Source organism: Lepidochelys olivacea (genome assembly GCF_965140295.1).
Source record: "Lepidochelys olivacea isolate rLepOli2 genome assembly, chromosome: 20".
NCBI lineage: Eukaryota > Metazoa > Chordata > Testudines > Cheloniidae > Lepidochelys > Lepidochelys olivacea.
Window position 1 is genome coordinate 13868467 of NC_140430.1, and position 25023 is coordinate 13893489.

The 25023-nt window shown below is 45.4% G+C and overlaps 1 protein-coding gene across 1 annotated transcript in view; it reads left to right on the forward strand.

Moving 5' to 3' along the window:
• The window catches only part of VDR (vitamin D receptor), a 122282-nt gene extending 97576 nt beyond the window's left edge, over nucleotides 1-24706 (forward strand). Inside the window, exons 6-11 of the mRNA XM_084610076.1 lie at nucleotides 2018-2202; nucleotides 4015-4120; nucleotides 5432-5603; nucleotides 15088-15239; nucleotides 17381-17497; nucleotides 18301-24706. Of these exons, the coding sequence (XP_084466202.1) occupies nucleotides 2018-2202; nucleotides 4015-4120; nucleotides 5432-5603; nucleotides 15088-15239; nucleotides 17381-17497; nucleotides 18301-18560 (992 nt within the window). The 3' untranslated portion in view covers nucleotides 18561-24706. The remainder of the gene's footprint in view (nucleotides 1-2017; nucleotides 2203-4014; nucleotides 4121-5431; nucleotides 5604-15087; nucleotides 15240-17380; nucleotides 17498-18300) is intronic.
• The last annotated feature ends 317 nt before the right edge of the window (nucleotides 24707-25023 follow it).

Consider the following 25023-nt stretch of genomic DNA (forward strand, 5'->3'; position numbering starts at 1 on the left):
ATATAGAGATGAGTCTGCTTGGTCCTTTAGGAACCCTCCACATTCTGATTAGTGAGTTTTAAGCCTATACTATATGTTCATTTTAAAAAAAATCCCATGAAAACTGCTGATGTTTACTAATAATAAGTTTAATTGTGAGCAGGGCATAGCTTGTGTTCATAGCAGATTCAGGTAGCTTTTGCTGCACAAATATTGCTATGTGTACTGTAACTGAACTGTGCACACTTGCCCAAATTAATCTATGCAATCAGAGAAGGAAATGCTGCCACTTCTCAACAACAGTATCTACAGAGTGTAATGCAAACCCTTCCTGACCACGAACCTGTAAATTGTCAGTGTTTTCAAAGAGGGATTGAGAATCTGCCTTTTGCATTCTACCATGTCTGTGGAATGTACACTGTTCAGAGTAATGCATGGAGCATTTTAATTACAAGTCTAGAATTCTCTTCAGGAGTTTTGATGGTGCAATAAAGCACAGAAGTGAAACCTGATGAGACATTTTAGGGGTGGGGATAAAGAAATGGGAAAAACTTGCATTGTACGTGCAAAAAAGATTTGCTGTACTTTCAGTTTGTCACTTTTTTCCTTTAACAATTCCTTTGTTAATTGAAAATGTTAACTTCACAAGAATGTGGAGCAGTTTGTTGCTGTCTTCTAAAAATGCAAGAACCAGAATGAAGACTTGCAAAAAGAGCTCTAGTACCTCTTTCGTATACACGTCATCTTCCTAAATTTTAGGATGTAAACAGTACGTGAAATCAGCTCTTTGAAAGACTCCTCATCTAGATCACTGAACATCTTGGGCTTTTTCCCGTTTGATGACCTCTTGAACTTTGATGCATTTTAGTTTAGAATGTAGGAATTGTAGAGTTACAGACTAAATTCTCGTATGATCAAGAGGGGCATTCAGCACACACAAAGAATTTTCAATCTGATACTTCCTCCCCTGCTCAAAATTCCCTGAAGTAGGAGATTACCCATTCTACTAGACAGGTTTCAGAGTAGCATCTGATGAAGTGAGCTGTAGCTTACGAAAGCTCATGCTCAAATAAATTGGTTAGTCTCTAAGGTGCCACTAGTCCTCCTTTTCTTTTTACCAATACAGACTAACATGGCTGCTACTCTGAAACAAAAGGAAGTACTTCTGTTTACACAACACATGGTCAACATGTGGAACTCATTTCCATGGAATGTTGTGAAGGCCAAAATTATAACTTGGTTCCAAAAAGATAAGTTAAGTAAGGCTAGGGCCATCAATGGCTATTAGCCAAGATGGTCAGGGATGCATCCCAGGCTCCAGGTGTCCCTAAACTTCCAACTACCAGGAGCTGGGACTGGATGACTGAGATGGATCACTTGAAATTGCCCTGTTCTGTTCATTTCCTCTGAAGTATCTGGCACTGACATTTTCAGAAGACAGGATACTGGGCCATTGTTCTGACCCAGTATGGCTGTTCTTATGTTCTTAATATCAACTGCAGGATCTAGACCTTGAGTGAGCAAAGAGACAAGGTGGGTGAGGTGATATCTTTTGGTAAGGGAGACTAGCTGTTGATCTTACACTGAGCTCTTTGGGTCTGAGCAAGGCAGTCTGCAGACTTTTTTAGGGCTCTCCACAGAAGTTCACCCACATGCAACAAGCTGCAAGGCTGGGGTCTAGAACATGTATGGTGATGCCAAAATTCCTCACCTCTCTCTTTCTCATTCTATCTAACACTGGATCAAATGCTTCTCTAGAATTATGGGAGATGTGACATTGCTAAATCAGGATTTAAATAGCAGCAGGAAGCAGTGACCTGCTAATTCAGCAGATTTAAAACAAGAGGGAGAAAATACCGGTTTAATTATTAAGTAGCAATACAAAAGGGACAGGGTATTTACTCTGGAGCTCACTTTTGAGACATCTTCTACAATGACTTTTGGTTTTACCCAGTTTCTAAGTATTTGTAGATAATTCCAGGATGTTGATTTTTGACTCTTGTTCATTCTCTTCCCCTTGCCACATGTTTGTAAACAGTCATTCTGACAGATGAGGAGGTCCAGAGGAAGAGAGAGATGATAACGAAGAGGAAGGAAGAGGAGGCTCTTAAAGAGAGCATGAAGCCCAAATTATCGGAGGAGCAACAGAGAGTCGTTGACATTCTTCTCGAGGCCCATCGCAAAACTTATGACCCAACCTATTCTGACTTCACCCAGTTCCGGGTATGTTCCAGGACCTGCTTTCTCTCCCTTAGCTTTCATGCGAAGACTTCCCGTTTGCTGTTACTAGGAGGACCTCTGGTGGTGGTAGAAGGCTGTGCCAAAATTCTGATAGATAAGCTAAGTAGTAGTCTCTACCTCTTCCATACCATGACCCAGTGTTACAATGTAAAGTTTTGAGATCTTCCTCCTAACTAGTCATATGGGGAAGAAAGGTGGTCATGATGCCCTGAATCTTGTTTATGGCTCCCCCAGGTTCAGAACGTGTGATCTTAGGGCACTCACTGACTATCAGTGAAAGTGCCCATGTGCTGTTCTCCCAAAATGTCATTCTGTTTATATAATTGGGGCTCAGAATCTTGCCACAAATGACAGTGGCAGTTGTCAATCACTGGAAGGCTTTAAATCAAGACTGGATGTCTTTCTAAAAGACAGGTTTCAGAGTAGCAGCCGTGTTAGTCTGTATTCACAAAAAGAAAAGGAGTACTTGTGGTACCTTAGAGACTAACCAATTTATTTGAGCATAAGCTTTCATGAGCTACAGCTCACTTCATCGGATGCATTCAGTGGAAAATACAATGAGGAGATTTATATATACACAGAACATGAAAAAATGGGTGACTTGCTATAGCTCTAACAGAAGCTGTGGGCTTGAATCAGAAATTACTGGGTGAAGTTCTCTGTGGTTGGTGTTATGTAGATCAGACTAGATCCTAATGATCCCCCTAAGCTCTGACCTTAAAATGTATGAATCCATTCCAGTTGCCATCCATGAGAGAAGTACTATAGGTCAAATCAGAGCCTACATGTGTATTGAATTAGTCAAATTCCTCAGTGGTATACAAGGACTCTGGAACACAAGATTCAAACATGCAGCAATTGCATAAAACCTTTCTCTGCCTCGGATACAGTATTTTTTTTTAATAAGCTGGAAATTAATGAGTAGCTGACTATTTTCTTAGATCAATAGTGATCGGAAAACTAATATTCAAAACCTGAGTATGTGCTGGATGATCTGGTTAAATATGGCAGGCCTGATCCCAGCTGATGTAAATCAACTTAGCTTCATTGATAGGCTGATTCACACAACCAAGGATCTGGGCCAGGAAGTGGAACACTAGTAGCTTAAAATTAGAAGAAAAACCTAAGTTACTAATATTCCTAATGTATCTGCCCTGTGAGTTTTGAGACCTTTAACACAATCACTAGGTAATTTTAATTATAGAATTATATTTAATGTGTCTTAAACCCAGAAGATACACAACAAAACAGAATTAAAAAGTAATGTCCCAGTGCAAAAGAGGATACATAGTAGAAGCTATTGGTTAGTCAATTTTAAAATACTTCTAAATCAGCCTTGCAACATTGTCATGACAACATTGTCATGACAATCATCCCAGGAACAATTGACTAATCTGCTCTTTCCCATGATGGTGGTGGTGGAGGAAAACCTGATGATATTTTACTCGTTGGACAGGGTATCGTAGGAAGAAGTCCAGCGTCAGCCAGGAATGACCTGAGCAATCTAATAGAGATAGGAAAGACCAAGGTGAAGTTTCCAAAAACACTCAGCACCAGTCCAGCTCTGCTCCCATCAAAATTAATGGAAGCAGAGGTAGGCCAACACTGAGCACTTTTGGAAATTCTCCTCCAAAATCCTATAGTCCACTGGATTGTACCCTTATCCTTGGCCAGGACAATGTTTAAGAAGTGCGCCCCTCTACCTGGGAGGACACAGAGAATAAAGAAAAATGCAGTGTTCCTTTGTCAACCCACTTTCTCAGAGGTATAATCAGTTCCTGCATTCTGTTCCAGCCTCCTGTGAGAGCCAACTCAAGCAAAAGAATAACTAGATCATCATCGGTCCTTACGCATGGCTCCTCATCAGAAGAGTCTTCAGATACCTTCAGCTGTTCTCCAGGTATTATACGTGGTATTGGCTTTCTCCCCTACAAATAATAGTCACATGGATAAGTCAGAGTAGGGATTTAAGCAATCTGTGGGGTTTTTAAATAACGGTTATTTTGACAGTTTGTCATTTCTGAGTCTTCATGATCTTCATGATCTTTGTTTAAGAAATGCAACCCCTTCCCCCACAACCCTGCCAAACACTTAAATACATACCTAACAGTAAGCACGTGCATAGTCCAGGGTGAGTGCTCGTGTGTTTAAAGTTAAGCGTGTTAAATGTTTTGTTGGATCATGGCCTAATTCCACATTTGATGCATCAGAGGCATCCCCTCTTGCGCCAAACCTGAAGCAACTCCTCTGCCTGGAGGGTTGTGTGGCTGGGAGGGAATAGGTAATGGCAGAGGACAGCTGCTCTACAAGGTATCACCTTAGCAAACCCTCAAGCAAATACCTTTGTGACATTTCTGCTCCGTGCTACGCCAGTCCAGTGGTTCTGCAGATTTTAGAGAGCAAGAGAGAACCTGGCTCAGAGGAGGGGTGGCTGATTGGGATGCTACAGAGAGCAGGAGACAACCATGAGAGGGGGGTTGCTTTAGGTGGAGACTGGATGGAGAGGAAGCCAGGGATGGAGAGGAACCCATAGAGGCCTCACTGGGAGGGGTTTGCTGTAGGCATATGGCTTTGTTGAACAGGAGGGAGCTGTGGGGGTAAGTTGGGAGAGGATAGCAAATAGGTAAACAGCTGGGGAACGGGGTGAGGGAAGAGCAGGGAGCAGAAGACTGGCTAGGGGTAAATAGTTGTAGGGGTGGTATCAGGGAGCAGGGGGATTATAACACAGGGGATATTGGTGCCTGGGTATGGGGTGATGTGAGTTACTAGGCAAGGCGGGGATATAGACTGCTTGGAGGCAGATGGTAATGGTGCCAGGTGAGAGATGTGGGTGAATGTGATGCAGATTTTCAAAATAAACAGAGCTTTAGTGTTGCTTTGATTCCAAAATTCTCCTAATTGTGCTGCAGTGGCTCCTCAAGGCTCCTTTTCCAAGGACAGCTAAAATCCCTGTAGCATGAGTCAGCTCACTCAAACACAGATTGTTGCATACTCTTCCTCTCTCTCATTTTTACTAAAATATTCCCTAGCCTAAGTCCCCTAAGGGCAAGGTGCACATGGTGCCCAAGGACTGGGATACAAATGTTGTGGTTGTGCAGTTATTTATTTTGACACTCTCTCCTCTTGGTTGATTTTTATCCTGAAGAACAAACTTCCTATCATGGGGAAACCGTGCAGCCAAGATAAATATCAACCTCTTTCCACTCCACAGAGTCTGTAGAGCACAGAATGTTCTCCAACATGGCACTGAACGAGGAGTCTGACGAAAGCCCTTCCATGGATATTAACCTCTCGCACCTCACCATGCTACCTCACCTGGCTGACCTCGTCAGCTACAGCATACAGAAAGTGATTGGCTTTGCAAAAATGATCCCAGGGTTCAGGTAAGGACGGGTTTGTTCCCCAAAGTTTGGGCAGGCTTTGCTTTGATTTTTTTGGTTGAAATCACTCTGTGTCTGTCTTGCTGTATGCTGCTTGTTCATTTTCCTAAATTTGTCTCATCTCTGCTGCTGCCTTAAGCCCAAGCATTCTTCTTTCTTGCTCCTTCTGCAGCTCAGCACTGCCTCCACTGAAGTCATCACTGACTCTTCTCTTCCTGTTGCTTCCCTAGCCTTATCCACAATGCCCCTAATCCAGCACTTAAACACATGCCTAACTCTAAGGGCTTGGCTACACTTGCAAGTTAGAGTGCATTAAGTCAGCCCCTGGCACCCTAACTCCTGAGGTGTCCACACTGGCAAGGCACGTAGAGCGCCCGGACTCCGCGGCTGGAACGCCCCTGATAATCCACCTCCACAAGAAGTATAACACTTGCTGTGCCCTGGCTGGACCACCGCGGCACCAGTGTGGACGCCCTGGTCTATTAATGCGCTCTGATCAGCCTCCAGAAGTGTCCCACAATGCCTGTTCTAGCCACTCTGGTCTTCACTTTGAACTCTACTGTCCTGCACTCAGGTGACCAACCATCAGACACGCCCGTTACATTTTCTGGGAATTTTGAAATTCCCCTTCCTGTTTGCTCAGCAAGGCGTGGAGTGCTCTCAATGCATCTTTCCAGGTGACCATGCCTCCACGCAACAGACAGTCCCCAGTGTGGAGCAATGGCGAGGTGCTGGACCTCATAGAATATCAGGGTTGGAAGGGACCTCAGGAGGTCATCTAGTCCAATCCCTTGCTCAAAGCAGGACCAATCCACAACTAAATCATCCCAGCCAGGGGTTTGTCAAGCCTGACCTTAAAAACCTCTAAGGATGGAGATTCCACCACCTCCCTAGGTAACCCATTCCAGTGCTTCATCACTCTCCTAGTGAAACAGTGTTTCCTAATATCCAACCTAGACCTCCCCCACTGCAACTTGAGACCATTGCTCCTTGTTCTGTCATCTAGTACCACTGAGGACAGTCTAAATCCATCCTCTTTGGAACCCCCTTTCAGGTAGTTGAAGGCTGCTATCAAATCCCGCCTCACTCTTCTCTTCTGCAGACTAAATAAGCCCAGTTCCCTCAGCCTCTCCTTGTAAGTCATGTGCTCCAGCCCCCTAATCAATTTTGTTGCCCTCTGCTGGACTCTTTCCAATTTTTCCACATCCTTCTTGTAGTGTGGGGCCCAAAACTGGACACAGTACTCCAGATGAGGCCTCACCAATGCCGAATAGAGGGGAATAATCACTTCCCTCGATCTGCTGGCAATGCTCCTACTAATGCAGCCCAATATGCCGTTAGCCTTCATGACAAGGGCACACTGTTGACTCATATCCAGCTTCTCGTCCACTGTAACCTCTAGGTCCTCTTCTGTAGAACTGCTGCCTAGCACTCAGTCCCTAGTCTGTAGCAGTGCATGGATTCTTCCGTCCTAAGTGCAGGACTCTGCACTTGTCCTTATTGAACCTCATCAGATTTCTTTTGGCCCAATCCTCTAATTTGTGTAGGTCCCTCTGTATCTTATCCCTCCCCTCCAGCATATCTACCACTCGTCCCAGTTTAGTGTCATCTGCAAACTTGCTGAGGGTGCAATCCATGCCATTCTCCAGATCATTAATGAAGATATTGAACAAAACCGGTCCCAGGACCGACCCTTGGGGCACTCCGCTTGATACTGGCTGCCAACTAGACATGGAGCCATTGATCACAACCCGATGATCTAGCCAGCTTTCTATCCACCTTACAGTCCATTCATCCAGCCCATACTCTTTAACTTGCTGGCAAGCTAGAGTTTGCAGGGAAGAAGCTGTCCAGTCCCAGCTGCACTCCAGCCACAGGAATTACGATACCTTCGGGCAGATATCAAGGGACATGATGGAAAGGGGCCATGACCGGGACGCACAGCAGTGCAGGGTTAAAGTGAAGGAGCTGCAGAATGCCTACCACAAAGCGTGGGAGGCAAACCACCGCTCTGATGCTGCCCCCACGACCTGCCGTTTCTACAAAGAGCTGGGCGCGATACTTGGGGACGACCCCACTTCCACTCCAAAGACCACCATGGACACTTCAGAGGCCATAGCAGCACAGAGTTCAACAAGGCAGGAGGAGGAAAGCGGGAACGAAGGTGCTGAGGAGGAGGGGGACAGCCCGGCATCCCTAGATTCATGCACCCAGGAGCTGTTTTCAAGCCAGGAGGAAGGTAGCCAGTCGCAGCGGATAGTGCTTGGGCAAGAACAAACCGCAGAGGAGGTGCCTGGTAAGTGGTTTTTATTTTGGGAAGGTAGTTGTTCGGTGCGGGCCCTTGGGGCAAGGAGGGTTGCAGGGTTAGGGCTGCATGCATGCCTAGATGCGGAACAGGGCATTGATGTGCTCTCTCGCATCGCGGTAATTGGCCTCAGGGATGTCTTCAAAGGTCTGATGCAGAAGCTGGGCAATCCGCTTGCACAGGTTCCTTGGCAGAGCTACTGTGCTCCTTGTCCCAGTATACATGGGATAGCTCCGTGGTTTGAGCATCAGCCTGCTAAACCCAAGGTTGTGAGTTCAATCCTTGAGGGGGCCATTTAGGGATCTGGGGCAAAAATTGGGGATTGGTCCTGCTTTGAGCAGGGGGTTGGACTAGATGACCTCCTGAGGGCCCTTCCAACCCTGAGATTCTATGATTAAGGCTAACATGTCCATGCCACTGTGCCATGATGGGCGGGCAGACCACTGCTGCACACAGGCAATCTGCATAAGGGCCAGGGTGGAAGCCACATTGTAGTAGAAGACCCTCCCTTGCTTCCCAGGTCACCCTTAGCAGCAAGATATCTTCCAGGATGAATTCATCCTGCGGAAAATGTGGGGGACAGTGTTCACTATAGGGGCCCCCTACAGCTGTTGGCTCTTCCCAAGGCACAGAACCCCAGAGGACAGTATGGCTATGAAACAATCAGTCCCCCTTGCCCCTGTGCTTACTCATGATTTTGGGGCTCCTGTGGATTATGTTCGCTCACTTTGGGTCGGGCAGTTTCTGCTATTGTGTACACTCTATTTGTCTTTAAGTACGGCCAAATCATTGCTCTGTCTGGTGTGAACAATGCTGCCTCTGTTAAGTGTTACATTTTGGCTTTACAGATGCAACCTTGAGATCCCAGCCATCCTTGTTATCAACTGCTGAAAGATTTCAAAGAATCAGGAAGCGTCCGCAAAGACGCAGAGGACCTGCTGCATGAAGTCATGCAGCAGTCCCTTAATGAAAATCAAAAAGTACAGGAGTGGCGGGAGACTGAAAGGAGGCTCCACCAGCAGAATGCAGATCACCGGCACCAAAGCACGGAGCAGCTGCTAAGCATCATGGAGCGCCTAAGCGGACTTGATACAGGCGCTCATAGCAATGCAGACGGAGCACATCCGCACCTGCCCACCCCCTGCAGCCGTTGTCCCAAAACTCTTTCCCTTTTGCCCCCATGTCACTGCCAACCCACTTTCCCCAACATCCGGGTTCTTATCTCCACCAGCTGCCTCCAATGCCTGTAGCTTCACCACCCAGCCTTGCAAACTACAACCCTTACCCACTGCACTCAACCCACATCACCACGCATGTTAGCCAGCCTGAAGAGCAGCACTCATTGTACGGCACTCCAGACAGGAAGGCTGAGTATGATAACAGGACATATGCAAATCTGTGATTGTCCCGTTCCCCACCCCACCCCCCTTCCCTCCTCCCACATAGCACAGATGTGTCATGCCCTTTCTGTTTCCCAAGCAGTTGTGTTTCTTTTCAATAAATGACTCTTTTGGCTTTGAAAACGTTCTTTATTGCATTAAGTAAAAGATACCATAGCCCAGGAAAGCAACAGGCACTGCAAGTCAGTGCATCGTACATAGCAAACACAGATGCAGGGCACCAAACATTACTGGTGGCTTTCAGCATCAAATTGCTCCCTCAAGGCATCCCTAATCCTTACAGCCCCGCGCAGGGCCCCTCTAATACGCTGGTCTCTGGCTGTTCAAATTCAGCCTCCAGGTGTTGAACCTCTGAGGTCCATGCCTGAGTGAAGCTTTCACCCTTCCCTTCACAAATGTTATGGAGGGTACAGCACACAGCTATAACAGCCAGGTCCAGCTTCCCATACAGACAGCACCAGTGGCCCTCTAAACGGCCAACAGCACACTCAACAGTCATTCTGAAAAAAGAAAAGGAGGACTTGTGGTACCTTAGAGATTAACAAATTTATTTGAGCATAAGCTTTCGTGAGCTACAGCTCCCTTCATCGGATGCATCCTGCACCGACTCAGCCTGTTGTGGAACCGCTCCTTGCTGCCATCAAGGCTCCCTGTGTAGCGTTTCATGAGACACGGCATTAAAGGGTAAGCGGGGTGTCCAAGGATCACAATGGGCATTTCGACTTCCCCTACGGTGATCTTCTGGTCTGGGGAAAAAGTCCCAGCTTGCAGCTTCCTGAACAGGCCAGTGTTCCAGAAAATGCGTGTGTCATGCACCTTTCCGGACCAGCCTGCGTTAATGTCCATGAAACACCCACAGTGATCCACAAGCGCCTGGAAAACCATAGAGAAATACCCCTTCCGATTTATGTACTCTGAGACAAGGTGGTCTGGTGCCAGAATTGGAATGTGCGTCCCATCTATCACCCCTCCGCAGATAAGGAAACCCATTGTGCAAAGCCAGCCACAATGTCACCCACATTGCCCAGAGTCACTGTTCTTCTGAGCAGGATGCGATTAATGGCCCTGCAAACTTGCATCAATCCGATTCCAGCGGTCGACTTTCCCACTCCAAACTGGTTAGTGACTGGTAGCTGTCCGGAGTTGCCAGCTTCCAGACTGCAATAGCCACCCGCTTCTTCACCGTCAGGGCAGCTCTCAATCTCGTGTGCTTGCGCCGGAGCCCAGACTTGCATGACGATGTGATCCCACCACTCAGTGCTTGTTTCCTGAGCCCAAAGTTTACAAATCACTCTGTAAAGCATTCTATAATCTTAGCATGATGATGAGTCATAGAAGGCGTGTGGTGTTTTGTGGATTGCTCTGGATTGGAAGTGGCTTCTGCCAAGTTCAGCGCTGAGCGGCGATAGGATGAGGACTTCTCAAGAGCTCCCAGGAAGAATAACTAAAGCACTCAAATCTAAAAGCTTACTCAGACGGCAGTGTCTTTCAGTTTCAAAGAACAGAACAAAGGTTCTGTGTTTCTGAGAATTCCAGGAACAGCCTCTGCTATTCTCTGATCACTTTCATCTAGTACAGATGGCGGGCTGATTATTGGTCTGGAAGCTAACCATGGATTTGAGTTCGATCCCTGATGTGTGCTGCTCTCTTGGTAAAGCCAAATTTGCCTTTTATTTTTCAAGTTTACACCAGTATATTTGTGCCCTCTATTAAATTCTGATTTGTTACACTGGTGTAAAGACAGAGTAAATCCATTGTAGATAATCCATTGACACAAATGAAATCAGAATCTGGCTCCTCACATCCAAAAGAACTCTTCTTATTTGCTTTCTGCTTGTACTTCTCGCTTTTGCTCACTAGTGGGATTCTTTTGCAAGATGTCAACTCAAGGTTCAGCAACTCAGAGTTGGAAACTTCTTCTGCCCACTCAATTTCTGAGCCCAGGATGCGAGTAGGAATTGAGGGTTACTATAGTATCTAGATGTGGATAGTGAAGGTGGTTGGGCCAGCAGATACAGTTTAACATAAGCAAATGTTAGTTAATTTGGGAGCCAGAGAGTAGATGTTAGATGGATAAGTCATCGGACACCCTAATGAGCAAAAAGATCTGACCGTTACTATGGGAAAATCAGTGAAAGCATTGGTTCCATCACTGGTAATGTTAAATTTGTGTTTGTGAGGCTCTTAGGCCTCTCTCTGGTGTGCATCACCACAGTATCCATCAGCAATGCTTTATTTTGATACCATAGCACCTCAATGTGGTAAACTGATTTCCTTATTTCCCATTATGCAGTGGAAGTAAGAGACCCCAAGGTAACATAGTACGGTTTTGTTCAACATCTTCATTAAAGACCTGGGAGGATGGCTTGGATTGCACCCTCAGCAAGTTTGTGGATGACACTAAGCTGGGGAGAGAGGCAGATACACTGGAGGGTAGGGATAGGATCCAGAGGGACCTAGACAAATAAGAGGATTGGGCCAAAAGAAATCTGATGAGGTTCAACAAGGACAAGTGCAGAGTCCTGCACTTAGAATGGAAGAATCCCATGAAGTGCTACAGGCTGGGGACCTACTGGCTATGCAGTAGTTCTGCAGAAAAGGATCTGGGGATTACAGTGGAGAAGCTGGGTATGAGTCAACAGTGTGCCCTTTTTGCCAAGAAGGCTAATAGCATATTGGGCTGCATTAGTAGGAGCATTGCCAGCAGATCGAGGGAAGTGATTATTCCCCTCTATTCAGCACTGATGAGGCCACATCTGGAGTATTGTGTCCAGTTTTGGGGCCCCCACTCTAGAAAGGATGTGGACAAATTGGAGAGAGTCCAGCGGAGGACAACAAAAATGATTAGGGGTCTGAGGCACAACTTACAAGGAAAGGCTGAGGGAACTGGGCTTATTTAGTCTGCAGAAGAGAAGAGTGAGGCGGGATTTGATAGCAGCCTTCAACTACCTGAAGGGGGATTCCAAAGAGGATGGAGCTAGGCTGTTCTCAGTGGTGGCAGATGAGAGAACAAGGAGCAATGGTCTCAAGTTGCAGTGGGAGAGGTCTAGGTTGGATATTAGGAAACACTGTTTCACTAGGAGAGTGGTGAAGCACTGGAATGGGTTACCTAGGGAGGTGGTGGAATCTCCATCCTTAGAGGTTTTTAAGGTCAGGCTTTACAAAGCCCTGGCTGGGATGATTTAGTTGGGGTTGGTCCTGCTTTGAGCAGGGGATTGGACTAGATGACCTCCTGAGGTCTCTTCCAACCCTAATCTTCTATGATTCTATTATTCTAAGTCAGTGCTAGAAGCAGGATTAGAACACAGATGTGACAGTCTGTATCCTTATGTTCACCCCTTTTACAAGACTATGATAAATTATGCACAAAATATGCCTTGTGAGGTGTCATTTGAAAACTCATAATTTGCTGCTTATTATTATCCTGGTAAAATATGTGTGGCAACATTGTATGTAAAAGATTCTACTGTATGATAGTACTGAGACATGTTCCAAAGTCTGAAAAGCAGCCAAAAACCAGTTCCTCAGAGGCAAAAGGCAAACTGACACTTCAGCCAGGTGTCAGTGAAATCAAATAGACTATCGCCTGGATAGTCTGTGGCAGGAAAAAGGGTGTAAGGGAGAAATTTACATTTTGGACCCAGTACTGTTCAAGATATTAATAAACGATCTGGGAAAAGGGGTAAACAGGTGGCAAATTTGCAGATGATACAAAACTACTCAAGATCGTTAAGTCCAAAGCAGACTGCGAAGAGTTACAAAGGGATCTCACAAAACTTGGTGACTGGGCAACAAAATGGCAGATTGCATTTATCAACACTGAATTTCAAGTAATGCACATTGCAAAACATAATCCGAAGGATATATATAAAATGGTAGGTCTAAATTAGCTGTTACCACTCAAGAAAGAGATCCTGGAGTCTTTGTGGATAGTTCTCTGCAAAAAAAAACATCCACTCAGTGTGCAGAGACAATCAAAATAGCTAACAAAATGTTGGGACTAATTAGGAAAATACCATATTGCCTCTATGTAAATTTATGGTACGCTCTCATCTTGAATACTGCATGCAGATCTGGTTGCCCCAGCTCAAAAAGATCAATTCATGGAGGATTGGGCCATCAATGGCTCTTAGCCAGGATGGACAGGAATGGTGTCCCTAGCCTCTGTTTACCAGAAGCTGGGAATGGGTGACAGCGGATGGATCACTTGATGATTACTTGTTCTGTTCATTCCCCTGAAGCACCTGGCATTGGCCACTGTTGAAGACAGGATACTGGGCTAGATGGACCTTTGGTGTGACCCAGTATGGCTGTTATGTTCTTGGCAAAGAAACAGCTGGAGGTTCCAGTCCCCACAGACTTTGTCTCCTGAATCCCAGCTGGAGATGATTCTCAAAGAAGAAAAAGTGTAAGAATGGGGAACAAACACTCCAAGTTATTCCTCCTTTACTCTCTGCCCATGGCATCAATACCTGAAGGATAAGGAAAGTAACACTGAGCGAGAGAGGGGTCCTGGCTGACAGAAATCCAGCCAGTAAGACTACTGAAGCAAGTGGTGAGAGATACCTTTGCTTTGAATTCATTTAACTTAAATTAATATTCTTTGCATTTTACCTTTTTATTTTCTTGTAAACACTTCTGACTTTTATGCCTCATTACTTGTAATCACTGAAAACCTATCCTTCTGTAGTTAATAAACTTGTTTGATCTAAACCAGTGTGTTTGGATTGAGATACCATTTGAGATAACAGGATTGGTGCATATCATTTTCTATTTAAAAAATGACTATCTTTATATGAGGTTGTATTGTCCAGTAGAGAGCTGGGCAGTATGAGACTCACGTTTCTGGGGGCAAATCTGGGACTGGGAATTTGCTGGTGTTGCTTGGCAGCGTAATTCAGGAGCGGCTGGCTGTAGCACTCACCGTATACCTGGAAGTTATGTACATGTTGGAGGCTGTGTGTGAGCAGACCAGGAGTGGTTGCTTTCACAGCAAAGTAGTGTAAAAGGCACTCCAGGTTGGAGAGTTGAGGGGACACAGCTGTTCAATAGTCCCAGTTGTACCCTGGGGAATGTCACAACAGGATTCCTGACTGCTACAGTTCACGCTCTCTCCACTAGGCTACAATGCTTTCTAGGTTAATCATAGGACAAACGCTGTTCGAGACCTATGCATGCTTGTTGTCAGAGCTAGTGCATTATCAAGGAAATAAGTCTCTTTAAGCAGGGACTGCCTTTTGGTTCTGCTTCTGTATCGCTCCTAGCACAATGCGCTCCTGGTCTGTGACCAGGGCTCGTAGGTGCTACTGCAACACACACAATTTTTTAAAAGATGGTACCCTGGTGTCATCATTTCTGTTAGAAACACAGGGAAATACCAGCTTTTCAAATAGGAATGACAGTAGGGGAAGCTGTTATTTTTCAAGATTCTAAGGGGATATTGCAAGTGAGAGAGACTAATTCCAAGTTACAAAAAAAGCTATACAAGGTCCCTTTTCCCAACTCTAACTCCCTTAAGCATTTCATCCTGGGTGAACTGCAGTATCTTTTTACTGCAGTTTCAGTTCATTTAATTTCCAAACGAGCCACCAGAGGGAATTTTGGGTTTTATTCTACTTCTGTATTTCTGTAGTCCAAAAGGGCTGCTTTTGGCGGTGAGCCAGAAGACATTACCTATATGGCTGGCATTTGGTTGCAGGTCCATTGCCAATCTAACTGGAGGGTTGGTGTTAGATTTACTTGAAGTCTCACTGATTGTCTCCCCCTCCCTTCCAATGTTCAGGGATCTGACGGCGGAGGACCAGATTGCCTTACTGAAGTCCAGCGCCATTGAAATTATTATGCTTCGTTCAAACCAGTCGTTTTCCTTGGAGGATATGGCATGGTCATGTGGAGGCAATGAATTCAAGTACCAAATCAATGACGTTACCCAAGGTAAATTATCTCTGGCTACCCCTGTAACCAAAGTACAGCATGGGTCCCATGGCAGCTTTGTTGCTTGTTGAAGGTTAATAAATTTGTCTGAATCTGATTTCCCCAACCTTAACATAGATTTTTGCATTTACTATAATTTAATACCACTTTGGGGATGCAAATTGAGATCCACACCAATTCAAGGAATGCAAAGTTAAGGTGATGTTAGCTGGGATTGGGTACTGGCATGTAATTCATTCCTGACCAGAGCCCCAGCACAAGGCCCTCACATCCCTTACATTGTGCTTGAGCCCCATGGGGCATGTACATTTAACAGCCTAACTAGTCATCTGAAAATAATACCCATTAGAACAGTGGTGGGCAACCTGCGGCCCATTGGCCGCATGCAGCCCATCAGGGTAATCCTCTGGCGGGCCACCAGACAGTTTGTTTACATTTGCACAGCCGCCCATAGCTCCCAGTGGCTATGGTTTGCCGTTCCCAGCCAATGGGAGCTGCGGGAAGTGGTGTGGGCCAGGGGGGCAAAACCAAAGCCCAAAGGCTTCAGCCCCAGGGAAAGGTCCTCTAACCTGAACCTTGCCGCCCAGGGCTGAAGCTCTTGGGCTTTGGCACCAGGCCTCAACAAGTCTAAGCCAGCCCTGGCAACCCCATTAAAACTTAGTCGTGACCCACTTTGGGGTCCCGACCCACAGTTTGAGAACCGCTAGTCTAGAAGTACCTATGCAAAGAGAATATATCTGATAGAGGGATCCTTAGTCTATCCAATGAAGTCTTTGTCACGCTGTCTGGAGTGGCTCACGGCTATGAGTGTTTACCTCAGGGCAAACTCTCCAAACCAGTGCTGTGTTCTATGATTAGCTTTCACCAAGCCAGTAACAAACGTGAACTCCTGGATCACTGTGTCAGTCTTACCATGGAGTCACAGACAGCCCCTCAGACTCTCCAGCCTATCCTGCCACTCAGGCAAACCGAACTTCGTGATAAAAAAATCTCTTAAACCAAAAATCACACCACATCAGGTTGCTCCCAGTCCCAAGAGACCAGCCACTTACCCCAGATCAATCTGGTCTTGAAATCTGAGCTTCCAGCAACGTAGTCCCTGCTGCTGTCATTTGTTTACCACACTCGGGAGATTCCTGTTTCAAGAGAAGCTGGCTTAAAACAACCTGCTACTGTTACAGTAGTAAATACTTGGAAATTATCTATTTGCAAAAATCCTATCGAAAGTTGAGCCAGTGTGTATGCAAATGTGACACTTGAATAAAATGACTGTTTACCACTGTTGTAAACCCACACACTCTCCTTTTGCAGATCAGCTAACTAGGAATCAGAGTGCTGAGCTTTCCAAGATCCTCAAGTGCCAATGATTCCTTCTCCTAGCTCCTAAAATTATTTGCTTTTAATGGGCATAGCACCAGCAGCATGCTAAGATGCTTTAAATGATATAAAGACAAGGTCCCTGCTCCAAAGTCTTACCATTTAGCAAGTCTCCATATAGGGAGGGTTGTAGGTCTGGAATGAGGTGCATTGATAAAGCTGTGGGAGGGGGTCCCATGATTAGAGTAGCAACACTCAGGTGTAATTAGAGCTGTGTGACAAACGCTTAATTGCTTCATGAGAACTAGAGTTTGGAACTGATCCATTTCAACCACTTATTATCTCCTCTCCCACTGACCAAACTCTCTGAGTTGAAGGGACCTGGTTGCAGATATCCTTGATATCTCCAGCACCTTAGAGACTAACCAATTTATTTGAGCATAAGCTTTCGTGAGCTACAGCTCACTTCATCGGATGCATACCGTGGAATGTGTAGAAGATCTTTTTATACACACAAAGCATGAAAAAATACCTCCCCCCACCCCACTCTGCTTTGTGTGTATAAAAAGATCTTCTACACTTTCCACAGTATGCATCCGATGAAGTGAGCTGTAGCTCACGAAAGCTCACGCTCAGATAAATTGGTTAGTCTCTAAGGTGCCACAAGTCCTCCTGTTCTTTTTGCGAATACCGACTGACACGGCTGTTACTCTGAAACTTGATATCTCTGCCTTTGTTTTCACTTAGCAGTTGACTTTTAGGAGATCCGAATTCCTGGAGATAGAAAGACTGTTCTGGAGGGTGTTCTCTGTTTTGTCTTTTAGCTGGTCACAGCCTAGAACTGCTAGAACCACTTGTGAAATTTCAGATTGGCTTAAAGAAGTTGAACCTTCACGAAGAGGAGCATGTGCTCCTGATGGGCATCTGCATCCTCTCCCCTGGTAAGAGAAACTTGGTGTCTGGCTGCATGTTCCATGCTCAGAGCCAATAATCTATGAGCTGCCTTTATCTGTACTGTGGAAGTGGGGCTGCCCCCCTCAGCCAGGGCCTACAAAGCTAACCACTAGCCATCTATAAGACCCTGATCCAAGCCCAGGGAAGGCACCGCAGCCCTCACAGCCACTGCCGAGCCAGGGAGCAAGAGACTTGGAATCAAACATGGGTTGCCAAGGTGCTGTGTGTGGGGCTACACCTTAAAACCATTCGGAGACTGATGCCAGTGCAGAACAGTGACTCGCTTATTGAGTGGAGCATCTCACTGGGCGTATGACACCAGTGCTCTTGGATCTGCGCTGGTACCTGAGCTGGTTCCCCATCTTGTAAAAGAGAGGGGGCAGCTGACAGGGAGATCCCTGTGAGGGATCTGTGATCCTGGAACTTGCTCCCCTCCGTGGTCTGAAATAGCACCCGATTTAGTGGCATGCTGCCAAAAACCTCTGACGTTCCTAACTGAGGGAGGGGAAAGGAGTTTTCAGTGGGTGTCTGGCTGTTTGTTTCTGTTGAAATTATGATGTAGTGCAGCTGTGTCTGACACGTGGCAGTAACGATCGGGCACCTAGAGCCTGGCATAGGTGTACTTCCTGAATCCTTTTAAATAAACAAGCGGCGATAGCAAGAAATCATGGAAATGTCGAGCTGGAAGGGGTCGTCCCCCCACACTGAGCAGGATTATGCTTAGACCATCCCGACAGTACTAATCAGCTAAACCCTTCCCATGACCTGAATTGTTTGCTTTGATTTCTAGACCGCCCTGGCGTGCAGGACACTTCTCTGGTGGAGTCCCTCCAAGACCGCCTTTCCGAGGTCCTGCAGACCTACATTCTGTGCAAACACCCTCCCCCAGGCAACCGCTTACTCTATGCCAAGATGATCCAGAAGCTGGCAGACCTGCGGAGCCTGAATGAGGAGCATTCCAAACAGTACCGCTGCCTTTCCTTCAAGCCAGAGCACAGCATGCAGCTCACCCCGCTGGTTCTGGAGGTTTTTGGCAATGAAATCTCCTGACTTCAGATGCAGGACAGCGCACCGAGAAAGAAAGGGATAAGTCAGCCTGGTGAGCGGGAGGGGTGTGACCCTTAACCAGGGTTTGTATATAGACCCAGTTTAGTTTCACACTACTGGAGAGGACTGCGTTTTCTGCACATCTTCAGTCACCTGAGTTGGCTTGCTGCAGAGCGGCAGCCAACCCAGCTACGCTGCTTTTTTTTTTCCCCAGCGAGTGGCTTTTCCACTTGCCTTCCTTCTGTAACCAGCTCACATATCCCTTTATGGCTGTTTCAAGGCTGCCTTCAGACTGAGGCCTTCTTGAAACCACCACTTTTTTGGCTTGTTTTACAAAGTAAAAACTGAAAAGTCAGGCCACTAGTTGGGAGGAAATGACGGAGATTTCATGGGTGAGCTTGGAACTCAGGGCTTCAATGAACCCCTAATGCTGTCTGTGGAGAGAGAACAGTTCTCTAGTTACTCCTCCTATCCCTTCCCAAAGCCTGTTGCCCAAGTGCTGTTGGTGCACAGTTGCTGGCTCATTCCACCCCAGAGCCAGCTGAATGATCCCAGCATATGCACCCACCTCCTCCAACACTGGCTGCAAAGTACAGAAATATCTTAGTCTCAAAATAAATAGGGCAATGCACTTAGGGGAGAACAATTCCTGTATCTCTGAGAGAAATCTCCATTTGCCCGCTGTGTAGAAGCTGAAGATCTCCGAAGCAATGGCACGTTGTGGTCTGTCCCCCTGTTAATGCGACAGAAATGAATGGGATATTTGTAAGGTTACTAGTCTCTTGGGTTGCTCTGAGAGGTGTAGCCAGACTGGAAGTGGTCTTTGCCTGTTTCACCCTTGATCTGTGATAGACTGAAGACTGTCTCTTGGGCTCCCAGGATGGATAGCTAAAAGCACGAAAATCCATGCTAATCAACATGCTGTACCATTTTTGTTTCAATGTTGATGTTGCCAAGTGTCGAGGTGAGACCTCAGATAATCAGTTAGGAACAAACCCTTTCAGCCTGTGGGGTGGCCAGTGGGGTGGTTTCTGGGCCTTTGGGTCTGCTGGACAGTTATCAAATAGCGTCTGAACAGATTTCTTGCCAAGCCTGTTAAATGTGCAACATCTTGGGATAACTCAGTAAGAATTAAGCGGGGAAGGATTAACCTCACGTCTTCCTACCCTGAAATGTTCTGGTTGCAGCAAGATTTCAGTCTTTACGGGAGGAGTCCTGGTTTCTTAGAACTAAGGAAGAGGAAAAGCAGTCAATAAGCTGTGCATAGCATTGCATCACCGTCAATTAAGGGCCTGAGATGAACCCAGTCTTTCATCCTGAGTTCTCCAGAGTTTTCCTGTGCTACGTAGGAGTCCTGCTTTCAATGCACTACAGGACACAGACTCTATTGTGTCAGGGGTCCCATTGTGCTAGGCCCTGTGCAAACATATGAAATCACAGCGGCCAGTGATAGCATCCATTTTGGAGAGAAACATGTATCCACTCTGGGGCCTCCAACAGTGGCAGGTCAAGCGCTATTAAGAGGGCAAAAAAAATTGTAGAAAAATCTGCCAACCAAGGAAAACCAAATGACGCAAGAGCAAAGAAAATCCCTCTAGTTCAGTCCCTTGTGTGTCAGTCGTTGGGTGTGCAGAGGATATTTGGGGTCGGCTTCTGTTTTGTGTACTATGAAAATTACTTTCCATCTGCTAATGTGCACCTTTAGCTGCCACCACCGCCTTTGTAAACAAGTTGCTCGTTTTCCTAATGCTAAAGAATCAGAATTGGGCTTTGAAGTTCTGTGTTCATGCTCCTCTGTCAAGTGGCTGCCGCATGGCAATGGTGTTGCTTTCTCTGTCTCTTGCACTAATGTGGGAAGATTTGTGTTGCACTTTGGTTGACCCTCTACTGCTCTCAGGCAGTTGCCAGTGGCCTTTCGTGTTAAAACCGTTTATTCCATATGCCAAAACTTCCAAGCACTTATTGTAGGAGAGTGCATTCCCCCAGGTTGTGAGATTTGGAATAAGAAGAAATGTTTCCTTTTAAAAAAAAAAAAAAAAAAAAAAAGAATTATTTCATAATTCTGGAAGGAACTCGGCCTGCAGTAACTCACTAACTGGTGACTTCAGAGAGCCGGGATTCCACAAATATATTCTTGGGGGTTATGTGAAATCACGGTATTTCTCTTTTTTAAATTATGCTTTTTCTCTGATTCCTGTGTATTGACTTATGCCTGAAATGCCAACTGTCTCCGCTGTGCTCACTGCCACAGCTCTTCAAGAGGGAGCCCTAAATAATGATGTTTAATAAAACAACGTGATTAAATATAAATAGGAAAACCTCATTACTGAGTAAACTTTCCAGAAAGCTGAGTTGAGACTGGCAGAGAGACCCGGCATGTCATCTGCTTTTTAGGCATCTCAGTATTTGAATGTCATTTAAAATGTGCATAGTTCAAGTGTGTGTCTGCACAGCACAGAGGTATGAGAGCAGGGAGAAGGGTATGCTGGGACACCACATTGTGAAATGCAGATGTTTAAGCCTCTAGATAGAATCTTCAAAGGGAAACCAAAATAATTCCTCCCATCAGGGTAGAAAAAGGCTGTAAGAATGATAAGTATATCCCTGGAGATATTCTGGGAAATAAGAAACTCTTGTTTCAGAGGAGCAGCCATGTTAGTCTGTATTCGCAAAAAGAAAGGGAGGACTTGTGGCACCTTAGAGACTCACAAATTTATTTGCGCATAAGCTTTCGAGAAGTGAGCTGTAGCTCACGAAAGCTTATGCTCAAATAAATTTGAGAGTCTCTCTAAGGTGCCACAAGTCCTCCCTTTCTTTTTGCGAATCTCTCTTGTGTCCACTTGGTGTCGCTAGCACAGTAAGAATGAAAGCCGCTCCTTTGTAAGCGTTAAGTGCCTTGAGCTTATGTACAGCACAGTTAACCTTTTCCCTATCTGCGTTCCTGAGTCTCGCCAATCTGAAATATCGCTCACTCAGATCCAAGGAATTGATCTCCTCCTTGGTCTCTGCACTTGTCTGAGAAGCCGTGGGAAGGCAGTTCCCCCTCCTCGGAGAAGATCACTGTGTTCTTTAATATAGTTTTCAGAGTAGCAGCCGTGTTAGTCTGTATTCGCAAAAAGAAAAGGAGTACTTGAGGCACCTCAGAGACTAACCAATTTATTTGAGCATAAGCTTTCGTGAGCTACAGCTCACTTCATTGGATGCATGCGTCACCTTTGTTTGAAATCGGTGCCTTAAATATAGATACCTTGTTGCTGTATCAAATATATCTGTACGCTTGTGTAGTGGGTCTTTTAACCTCAGTTGATTTTCCCGTTGGTTGATGTCATGGTATGTGTGTAAACCCCAACCCACCCACGCCCCCCGCGTGTGTGTGTGTGTGTGTGTCTTGCAAGCTGCCCAGTTCTGCTCCTCAGTCCTACCCCCCGCCCCGCTCCAACCCCCAACTCTGGCTGTCTCCTTGGACCTGCTCACTCTGTGTGTCTGGAGAAAATCCAGCCCCCGTGAGGACTTGCTCTTTGCTGCCTCAACTCTGTTCTCTGCCTTCTCAAATGACTCTACTTGTCCTTCAGTGTGTCTTGCCTCAGCCCTGCTAGTTTTCTTCTAAAGCAAAATTAGCACTCTTCACCCCGCATCCCTTGGGTCAGTTGTCCCTTTTCTTCCTCTGCTTTCAAGCTTCTCCTTAAATCCTGTCTCTGACTCAGAGCTGGTTGGAAAACTGGAGGAAGGGGTGCTGAAGTTTTTGATTTTTTTTTAAAAAATTGTTTAAATTTCCCCATGGAAAATTTTGGCTCTTCCTCAAAAATCCAAAGAAGTGTTTGACCACAGAAGAGTTGAAATTTCCCCCAGGATGCAAACATGAAATTTCGTGGTAAAAAAAAAACAAACAATTTTCTTTGGAAAAACTGCTTCAGAAAATTCTCAACCAGCCATACCCTGATTCCAAGCCCCCTCCTCCTCTCACTTTGGCTTGCTCCTTCTGTGCGTATCCTTTTGGAAACCAAATGACATGGCAGTCTCCTGTTCTGGAGGGGGATAAAAACCTTCTCTTCACCAGCTACTGGACAGGATGGTGCCAGATGGGATGGAAGACTACTCAATATCCCGCTGCCAAGACAACTGTCCCTTTCACCAATTCCTTCACTGGCTTCCTCCCAAGTTCCTCATCTCCCCATTCAGATCTCTGCACAGCCCCATGCTTAAATCTCCTCTGCTGTTTTCCCTTTAACCTCCCTTAATGCACCCTCCAAGCTTCCCCTGGCCCTGCCATTCCATCTTTCCCTCGCTTTTGGCATTGTGCCTTGTTGCCATGACCAGCCCACCCAATCAATGCTTCCCTCTCATCTCCTCAAAGCCAGTTGTTGTGGGGAAGTGTTCCAGCTGTAGTTACCTCACCCTTCTTGGCGTTTACCCTGTATTGTACCCATTTGTGCCTTTAGACTGTCAGCTTATCAGGGCAGGGACTCTTGCTGTCGCATTTGACCCATAGTACAGTACCATGCTTAACTAGAGCACTATAAATGATTGGAGACCCCTGGGTGTACGTATTTGTTCCATTCGCTAAACTGTGAAGCAGGCATCATTAGAGAAAATCTTTGACTGATGGGAGCTTTCTCTCCGTAAAGGAGCCTTTATCAAAGAGGGAGGCTTCCCAATACTATAGCACTACAGTGCTCTAGCAATCCTAACCCATCCTTAGGGAGAACCACAGCTCCTTAGGGGCATCCCGCACAAACGCTGCATAGAAGTTCCCTTCGGTTAGACTTGGAGCAGTTCTGTTTCAGTGTCTCTAATGCGGAAAGGGGAGCTGGGTGGAGAATGGAAGAAAAAAATCCTGGCTATTACTTTGAAACTCCTCAGGTTTTCAAAACTTTTGAAGAATTAGGCTTTTGTAACATTTATTTTTTTCTAACCCAGAAAATGATACATGGAAGAATGTCCAATGTCTTGCTAAACATTCTCAATCTCTTTAATAACACATTTTTGACCTAAAAATACCCCACTTTTGTTACAAAAAAGTTTTTGGGTTTTTTTGGGCTGGCTCTAATGAAACCTGTGCATTTTGAAAATGCACACGCCCCCTTTGCGTTCTCCTTCCGCCAAAGCTCAATATACCCTATAACTTGCAAGTAAAATAGAATGTCAGAGCTTAATTTTTAAAAAAACAAATAAAAAGCCTTGACCCTCATGACTAAGTGTTTTGAGCAGCTCCAGGTGTATTTTACCCAAATAACTCCAGCTTTGCACCATCAGTCGCCAGGGCATTGCTGTGCCGGGAAAGGGCAGCTAATGCCCAAAGGGGGCATGCTGAATATCTCCCTTCGTGTCTTGCTGTTCTAGACTGTTTGCCTGACCTCACCTTTTCTTTCCTAAAACCATTGCACACACCAGGGAAGAACCACCCCTGGGGAAAACTAGCACTAAAGTAAATGTTTGACTGGAGAAACTGAACATATAGACAACCAGGTGATAATAGGGAGGTCTGATTTTTTATATTCTATAAATGGCTTAGTTAAAAGAAAACATTTCTTTACGGTGGTGGGGAAAGGTGGCGGTGGGGGTGGTTGTTTTTAATATTGATCCTGTCAACAAAAACGTAAGTTATAGATCTACAGAATGATTGTGCCAAATTTTGTTGAGTAATTTAGTGTCAAAATGTAAATAACTATTTAATATAGTGGAAATGTTTTATTGTAAATTGGATTTTAAACAAAGTGTTTAAATCATTCAAAGCTGCTCTTTTGAACTGATAGAAGCATGATTTTTTTCTTTCCATTTGTGCATGTAAACCAAGTGTGTACAGTACTTAGGTGAAATTTCTGAATGTGAAACACAGCTCTCTGTTTTGTTGCCTTGTGTAATACAAACTGTAAGGCAATGCACTTTATAAATAAAGATTTAAAAGAAATCTATTTTAATTATAGTGATGAAGAATAGAGGCAGCTGCTGTCTCTTCCTTTTCCCCCCCCCCTCCCTGGTATGCCTTGAGCTTTTCCTAATTGGCAAAAAAGAGAAGCTGGAATACATGTGTATTAATGTGAACCCAACTTCAAAGCTTTAATGCTATGACAAAGGAAGTTGGATGCTGTTTCATATTTGTACTACGCTGTTGCCTTATCAATAAAATGTATGATGTTGTGAAAAGCTCATTTCAGTGGGGCTGGTTTGAATCTTTATGGGACTTTTTAAGCAGACAGTGATTCCATGCTTTATACTTCTGGCCCTTCTCCAACAACACTACAGACAGTGTCTTTCTGCCACCTCTCACCGCCTGTACAGCTAGGGGGAACTAGTTCTGGTCTCCACACACAGTTGTATCAGTTTAACTAAAGGTGTAGGGTTTTTGATCCCTTAAAAGTGCAAAACCCTGTGTAGCTGTGCTCATTTGATTTCAAGCCTGGCTTATATAGCTCCAGTCAACTGATTCCTTACTTATTCAAGCTAAAGCCAGGGTTAAATCTGAGCA